We start from the raw sequence: 8,931 nt of genomic DNA, 5'->3' as shown, positions 1-8,931 counted from the left end.
CAACATGTTGCCTCAAAAGACCCCAAAAAGGCAGCTTTTGTTACCTATGCTTTACGAAGAGGAAAACTGAAGCTCACAGGGAATGATCAGTCCAAAGTCACTCACCTTCTAAGAAAAGGAAATACCCTGGAGTAGCACTAGGGTACCCAGGTGGGTTCACATGATAGGGAGGGACACCGGTAGCAGGGAGCCACTTCCAGTGACAGATTTTCTTGCCTTTGTCACTAAAACCTCCTGTTGGCATCTAAGCCTGGATATCCATCAGGGTCCCAAGAAGAAACAGATGACTTCCAAAAAGGAAAGCTTACCAGAAGGACTTACACACTGTAATAAGCAACATTTAGGGAAATCCCCATGGAATAGTAAGTACCGCTGTATTATTTTGCTAGAACCGCCACAACAAAATACCACAAACTGGGTGGTTTAAACAACATCATTTATTTGCTCACAGTTCTGGAGGTTGGGAAGTGCAAGATCAAGGTGTGGACAGGTTTGGTTCTCCTGAGGCCTCTTCCCTTGGCTTGTAAACAGTTGCCTTCTTGCTGTGTCCTTACGTGGCCTTTCCTCTGGGTGCACATCTCCATGGTATCTCTTCCTTTTCTTACAAGAACACCAGTCACATTGAATTAGGGCTTAATGGCCTCATTTTAATTTAATTACTTCTTTAAAGACCCTATCTCCAAATACAGTTGCATTCTGAGGTCCTGGGGATTGGGGCCTCAACCTATGAATTTGGGGTTGGAACACAATTGAGTGCATAACAGCTAATAGCAATGAGGGGGGCTACCACCCTATGACTGAAGGGGCAAGAGGAGGTGGAGGTTTCCAGAACCCAGAACCTGGCAAGCATGGCTACACATGGGGAGGGCCACCTGAGGTGTAGTCTACCCACAGTGGCCTGGCAGGCAGGGAGGAGGCAGCAGACACCTTGACCTCACTTTCCTCCCTCTGTAGGCTCCCACTGGTGCTGCTCTCTGGCTGAACCCAACAGGAAGCCAGGGGCAAGGGAATCCATTGCTACAGTCCACTAGGTGAACCTCTGGGCTCAGAGCAGGAGGAAATGGTAGAGGGCCAAGCTCAAACTATTTGGTGTGGCTTGCAAACCAAACTCTTAAGTTCTGCTCTGAAGTGATGGTGATTTATGAGAGGCACATTTGATTGCCTGGTTTTTTCAATTATTCCTGGATATGTTCAAAGGTGAGAGGACACTGAGAAAACACTGTGTCTATAGGGTCATTCTGAGGAAACATTGTAATAAAACAGCCTTTAGAGATGACTTCCCTACGGCTAGGGTCAGGAGTCCCTTCCACAGGGCTCCAGTGGACAGCAGAGAAGGCCCCTGTCCTGGAGTGCAGGCAGAGGCAGCTGCATGGACAGAGGCCCAGAGGCATGATCCCTGCAGTCATGAGCAGGATGTGGCATGGTGACTAGAAAGGGCCTTGAGGAGAGGGGTAGAAACCTAAGGCAGGCCTGACCCTTCTCTACTGTTCATCTGAGCAACGTGGAAGGCACCTACAGGCATCTGCAGGTGAGTCTCTGCTTCAGTCAAGCAAACAGGAATTAAACTACAATGCTACTACAGGGTAATGAGTGCTGCAGAAGCACACTGAAGGGGCACCTAAGCTCGGCATGAGAGCCCAGCAAAGGGTTCTGGGAGTGAGTACTCCTCTTGGAGGAAAAGTAAGAGGTGGCCAATGAAAAGGAGTGTGCCCTTCACTTGACTAAAACAGAGACTCATGGAACAAGAAAGCCCATTTGCAGAGACCCATCATGGCAACAGGTCTTGGTACAAGTTAAAAAACAAAATCAAAGCAGTCAACAGGATTAAAGACATTCTCTGAATTTCCGGTGAGTAAGTAGGCTCACTGGAGCTGTGACAGGCAGACCAGTTTTACGGTTTCAGCCGTATGACAGAAGACAACAGCAGGGGATAGGGGTGGTTATCCAAAGATCTCAAACTTTTCAGTATGTTTTAGGTGAGGGTGGTGCGGGGGTGCTAATATTCATCCATCCATTGATGCACACTTTGGGGGACACTGTGTTAGGAAATGTGGGGATGCAGAAAAGCAGAGGTGATGGTCACTGCCCTGCAGTTATTTACAGCCAGGCACCTGGGACTACACATAAACACGAGGCACTACAGCACTGCTGTGCACTCCCATGTGGCATCTTCCTGAGGCACAGCCTGTCTCTCCCATGTTACCGATACCACGTTCCACAGAAAATGTAGTACTACACAGCCTACCCCAGTGGTTCAGAACCTAAGCTTGGAATCAGGATTCCATCCTGACTTTTAAAAGTTTGACGCCAGATACATTATTTAACCTCTCTGAACCTGTCTTGTCATCTGTAAAAGAGAAATAATAAAGCCTTCCCTTTGGAATTGTGAGGGTAAAATGAGCTAGTCGCACAAATTAAGTACTCAGTAACAAAAGTACTTAGGGATTCAGGAGAGAAATTTTTTTTTGAGACAGAGTCTCGCTCTGTCGCCCAGGCTGGAGTGCAGTGGCTGGTATTGGCTTACTGCAACCTCTGCCTCCCGGGTTCAAGCGATTCTCCTGCCTCCACCTCCTGAGTAGCTGGGATTACCGGCACACACCACTACGCCTAGCTAATTTTTGTATTTTTATTAGAGACGGGGTTTCACCATGTTGGTCAGGCTGGTCTCGAACTTCTGACCTCTGGTGATCTATCCACCTCAGCCCCTGCTGTGGGATGGGTGGTCAGGAAAGGCTTCATGGAACATGAAAGACTTACGCTGGACCTGGGAAGATGGGTCTGGGATTTCTATGAGTGATGAGCAAAAGGACGGGTCAAGCAATGACCCAAAGCACTGGTCAAACTAGAATAATTCCTGTGGTCTCTGGGCCCAGATCCTTGTCCAATTTACCTTGGTTTCCATTCTTCAATCAAACTTCCTGGCTCAGACAACACCCCATCTATGGCCCCTGCTTCCAGGTCTGGCTAATTCCTCTCCTGCTCAAAACCCCTATGATTTGCTACTTGCCATGTGGCCCTCTAATTCCATCCCAAGGCTCCAGAGGTGCAGATCTGCAAACCAGCATGATTAGCCACCATTGCTGGCTTCCCATTCAGCATATAAATCTAGTGCCTGGGATTACCTCATGCCAGAAAACCGAAATCCAAGTCAGATGGTTAAGGCATTAATAGCAGTGAGTGTTGTAAAGACTCAACAATGTGAACCTTCCCAAAATGAACCATCCTGACCTCCCTCGCGCTGACAATGCGTGTGTGACATCATGTGTAAATGAGCCTTAAATTTGAACCAGGTGCCGAGAGCTGTCTGGCGTCTCCTGGCTGCTGTATTAACCACTAACATGCACAGGGGGATTCTGAGGCAGTAAAATGGAGCGAAACCAACAGCAGTGACCAGGGCCCAGTGCAGCAGCTGTAGCAGAGAACATTCAAATCACACCCACCCGACTGGGCCTGGGCCCCCGGGTCCTGTAAAGCGTATTTCCGGAGGGCTGGGGAGCCTAGGGAATTTGGCTGCCTTCATGCAGAGACAAAAGCTCCCCATGCAAATCAAACCACTTCGACTTGCTTCCCAGACTTGATTCTGAGCTGTTTTGATTTGCATCCATGAGGGTAGAACTCAAGTTCAGACTGAAGCTGCAGTTGGTAAGAACCAAAACCTATTGCATGCAGGTACAGGCAGTGTAAGATATATTTTTGGAAGGCACAATTTCCAAAGGAGAGAGTCAGCTCCAAATTCTCAGGTGCTATGATTTTCACCAGGCTGGGACCTGGAGAAAAAAGTGTGCCTTTGTCCGTTTGGCATCACAGAGTCCCTCAGCGAAGCCTCTCCCCACAATAGGTCACATAACACGCCAGCTCTGGAGAACACGAAATCAAATTTGGAGGGATGGAATTAGGTGTGTATAGTGGGTGGGTGTCCTTATCATTGTTAGTCATAGGTATGAGAAAGTAGATGAAGAAGAGTAAAAGCGAGTTAGGAAGAAATAGTTCTTTAAAAAATTAAGCCTGCATAAAATTAACAGGTTATGTTGTTGTTATTGTTATTGCCTTTTAATGCTTATTGTTCATGGTGCCCAATCTCAGGTTATTAACAGCTTGGCCATGTTAAAACCTGTATCCTGATCATCACTAGCAGGCCTACAGCAGAGACTGGAGACAGTGAGGATAAGAAAGAGGTGTACCAAGTGATCCTCTCTTGCTGGGGACTGTTCTAGAAGCTCTACACATGCTGGGGAAAGGAGCAGAAGCCAAAGAGAGGTGAAACTCCCATTCCATGGATCCCAAAGGATTTCAGCCTCAAAGAAATCCTTTGTTGTTCAGGGCACACTCTTAAACCATCAACACTCACCAAGTATACTGCACTGTACCATGAAGTCTCTAAGGTGGGTGGGTAAAGTAGGGATGGGAGGCAGGTTCTGGATGGAGGATACAAAGGAGTTGGCAGATGTGGAACCTTTCCTAAAGGCTGTCGCAGGGTGGTTAGACATACAAATATACAAGAATTTGTATATTTTATCATTTAGAGAAATTAAATGTAGCATCAAGATGTTGAGCATAGGTTTCCTGAGTAATGGAGCAGTTACATTAAGTCATAGTCAGGTAAGTCCTTCTAGAGGAGGTTGAGTGTGGAAATAGGTTTTGAGGGAGAAGAAACGCTTTGGAGGGGAAAGAGAAAAACAACATGAATGGTTTGTGCAAAAGTTTGGAGGCAGGAGGCCGGGCACAGTGGCTCACACCTGTAATCCCAGCACTCTGGGAGGCTGAGGTGGGTAGATCACCAGAGGTCAGAAGTTCGAGACCAGCCTGACCAACATGGTGAAACCCTGTCTCTAATAAAAATACAAAAATTAGCTAGGCGTAGTGGTGTGTGCCTGTAATCCCAGCTACTCAGGAGGTGGAGGCAGGAGAATCGCTTGAACCCGGGAGGCAGAGGTTGCAGTAAGCCAATACCCGCCACTGCACTCCAGCCTGGGCGACAGAGCGAGACTCTGTCTCAAAAAAAAAAAAAAAAAAAAAAGTTTGGAGGCAGGAACTCATAGGAAATCTCTTAAGATGCCAGAGGTCTTGACCTGGCTCGGTGGCTCATGCCTGTAATCCCAGAATTTTGGGAGGCCAAAGTGGGCGGATTGCTTGAGCTCAGGAGTTCGAGACTAGCCTGGGCAACATGGTGAAACCCTGTCTCTACAAAAAGTACAAAAATATGGTGGCGCATACCTGTAGTCCCAGCTACTCTGGAGGCTGAGGTGGGAGGATTGCTTGAGTCCGGGAGGCAGAGGTTGCAGTGAGCTGAGATCACACCACTGCATGCCAACCTGTGCGACAGAATGAGACCCTGTCTCAAAAAAATAAATAAATAAAATAAAAAATAAAAATAAATAAATTAAATAATTTAAAAAAAATATGCCAGAGGTCTTAATAGGATCTGAGGGCATGAGGAATTTTCCAAAACTCCAGAAAAAGTTCCTCATATGCCCAGGAGCTGAGACTTAAGAACAAATCAAGTGTGGTTTTTAGATAACTAGCCCCTGAAGGCCTAAAGTGCTTCTTTTTAGCTTTTGGAAGACAACGATGGCACTAGTCCAATGCAGAGAGGCAATTAATCTTTCTCTACCACTTCTACTTGATGTAAAGTCCAAGTTCAGCCTGGGTCCAGCATTCTCTACATCAGGATCCTACCCTTCAGCTTTACTTCTCAAATTGCTATTACATCTGTGCTCCTGGCAAAATTTTTACTTGTCATCTCCAAAGTATACCTTGTATTTTCCTGTACATATTGTTAGTATTTTCTTTCCAAACAGAAGTATCTTCCTTTCATTCTCATTTCTACTTTGGTTATCCTTCAATTTTACTTCAGTTGCTGCTTTCTTCACAAAGTCTTCCCCACTCACCCAGAAGGCAGTGAACCCCACCTCTATGAGCTTATCCAGCAGAGCTTTTAATGTTCATATTACTCACCAAGATATGTCATTCTTTCAACAAGCACGCACAGATGGCCTCATGTGCATGTGGCACATGCAATAGCCACACCCTGCGCTTCAGGGTATTACCAACCCAGGTATTGTATAGAGGTCACCTCCATTGGATTGTAAGTTCCAGTAGTTTACCAACTAAAGAAAAATACTGTACCTACCTAACAATGCTTTGTGACAGGGAAAATCATCTATTCACAAATGAGGCTGGAAATATAATTCGAGAATTTGCTCTCGCCAGAATAAAGTTCTAGATTGCTACAGCAGGGCTCTCTGATTTATTAAAAGCAAATTACTTTTTGTTTTACTATAGAAGTAACAACATTATGAAATGTTTAAGTAACTGAGTGTGGGAGTGATTAGACATCTTTTGGGAGAGTTGAGTAGAAAAAAAAATTGAGGAAAGCCATTTTACACTAAAATTAAAATGTATGAATGCAAGTCTATTTATGTAGTCTCATGAGCTAATAAATTGAGAACCATTCTGGATGAATGAAAGCAAAGAATTTATTTGAATGCAAATGAATGACAAATCTTTAGACAAAGACAAGGAGAGGCTCCAAGTATTTTGCTTCCCTGTGAAATGTAAATATTATTATGGTATAATCCTTACTGACTTTTGATATATCATATAAACTTAGGAAGTTATATAGTAAAAACGCCCTGTGTTTTTTTCTGAATTCTGAAGTGTTGACAAAAATTTTGCAAATTTGTAAACCAGAACTTATTTAGATATTTTTCGCTCCCAAAGGTTAGGATTAGTAATGACTGGGGAGAGAGTCAACTAAGTCATCAATGAATTTTGTAATCAAGATCTGTTTTTGTATCTACTTCTTTCCACCTATAAGATAACTGAAGTCAATGAGCATTAGAAGTGAAGAAATCTTTACTGAATTTTTGAATATAGACTGGTTATTTAGACTGGTAGTTTCCAAGTGTTGGTCTATGAGAAAGTTTTCACTGGTCTTTGATGAGATAAATAACTATGTAGCAAGTTTTTCACAAAGGTTATTATAACCTTCCTTAATTTTTTATATTGAAGGTGGGAAGTTTAATATCCTTAATCAATTTATAAAATAAAAAGCCTGCAATCTTATCAATGTCCCAAGATTCATTTTGATGTTCTAAAGTTCCAAAAGAAATCTCAAATCTGGGAAACACTGAATTAGACTACTGATGGTCTAAGCTATATTTGGATTTTTAAAAATTGTGTTTGTAGAAAGTCACAGAACACAGAAATGGATTTCTGACATTGTTTCATAAGACATCCAAGTTTTCTCAGTCTAGTTGACAACTACTGGAACACATCCCTGCTCTACTTGAAGACCCATATACCTTTCCTTTGTCCAGAATTTCCTCTGAAATACTTAACAAAGGAGAAACAACAGTGCTGTGGCAATGAACCATGACTCAAGAGGACACAAGGCCGGCCAAAATACTGTCTGGCTGATGTAACAGAACAGATTTAGGTGCCACATTTTAAATGAATAAAGCAGCCTTCAACACAGTCAATATTGACTATGTATCTGCTACGAGCAGAACCTTTTTGTAGAAAAAAACTCCAACAGTTGGATACACTTTATTTACATGGTAATTAAGCACATAGCCTTTATAGTCAAACTTCAGTTTCTATTCTTAGGATGGCATCTTAAGGATAACTTGTTCAAATAACCTTGAACAAGTCATTTAACCTTACAGTCTCTCTAAACTTTAATTTCTAATCTATTAAATGGGGAATATAACTGTGTTTACCTCAGATTATATGAGAATGTGCTTGGCATAGAACCTGGTCTATACACAGAAGTGCCAGCTCAGTAGTGTCATATTATTTTATGAGACTAATGATCTTCCATTCATTTAAAATATGAAACTTTCTCAGATTTTAGCAGGTTGGAGAACTGAGTAAGAAAACCAGGGAATTATAAAATTTGTTTCTACTCTTTTTCCATGGGAGTGCCCTTCCCTAGGGGCCCCACTCCCTCTGATTCCTACTGCCACCATCTAAGTAGAAGCTGAGTTGAAGGCCGGGTGCGGTGGCTCATGCCTGCAATCCCAGCACTTTGAGAGGCCAAGACGGGCAGATCACCTGAGGTCAGGAGTTCAAGACCAGCCTGATGAACATGGAGAAACCTCGTCTCTACTAAAAATACAAAATTAGCTGGGTGTGGTGGCTCATGCCTGTAATCCCAGCTACTCGGGAGGCTGAGGCAGGAGAATTGCTTGAACCTGGGAGGTGGAGGTTACGGTGAGCCAAGATCACAGCATTGCACTCCAGTCTGGGCAAAAAAAGCGAAACTCCATTTCAAATAAAAAAGGAAGTTGAGTGGCTCTGATCCCAAATACATACACACACACACACACACACACACACACACACACACACACAAACAGGTTGATCTATGGCACGTTCTTGGAGCCTGATTTCTGAACTACCAGGCTTTGTTACAGAGAACCTAGCAAGATGACCGTAAGGGGAAATGTTAGAAATTCTAGAACTGCTCCAACCTCCAAGATCTACCTCTGTGGAGGTCTGGTCTCTTGTCTTTAAAAAGAGGCATTCCCCTACAAGTACAATTGATGACTAGTAAATAATGAGCCCTTAACGCAATGAAATGACAATATATTGCCAATGAGATGTCAAGGAAAGTTCAATACACTTTGAGAGTTAGGAAAAGTTGGTTCAATCACATCCCTCATATGAGGATCGTCCCACAACCCTCCTGATGTGCCTACGGACTCTGGGAGGAAGCAAGTGGCTTACATTTTTTCTTGGCCATCTCTGCCTTTGAATTTCACTTTTTGAGATTTCTGGATCACCTGGATAGCATAAGGCTGTATGTGTTCTGTCCCATGTGGGTCTAAAGAAGGGTTTACATGCACAATTCTGTTCACACAAGGTATTTTTGTGTCTACTGACTTTATTAGTTTCAGGAGACAGAGACAGGCAAATTAAAACTGAATA

At 43.6% G+C, this 8,931-nt stretch overlaps 1 protein-coding gene across 1 annotated transcript in view; it reads right to left on the bottom strand.

Moving 5' to 3' along the window:
- Positions 1-415: 415 nt before the first annotated feature.
- Positions 416-8,931, bottom strand: part of SLC38A6 (solute carrier family 38 member 6) — a 96,672-nt gene continuing 88,156 nt past the window's right edge. The window contains exons 16-17 of the mRNA XM_063596083.1: positions 5,215-5,332; positions 416-595 (exon numbers count right to left, since the gene is read on the bottom strand). Of these exons, the coding sequence (XP_063452153.1) occupies positions 438-595; positions 5,215-5,332 (276 nt within the window). The 3' untranslated portion in view covers positions 416-437. The remainder of the gene's footprint in view (positions 596-5,214; positions 5,333-8,931) is intronic.

Source organism: Pan paniscus, chromosome 15 (genome assembly GCF_029289425.2).
Source record: "Pan paniscus chromosome 15, NHGRI_mPanPan1-v2.0_pri, whole genome shotgun sequence".
In the NCBI taxonomy this organism is placed as follows: domain Eukaryota; kingdom Metazoa; phylum Chordata; class Mammalia; order Primates; family Hominidae; genus Pan; species Pan paniscus.
The sequence above is the reverse complement of the archived record's forward strand: the minus strand, read 5'-3'. Positions and strand labels throughout refer to the sequence as shown.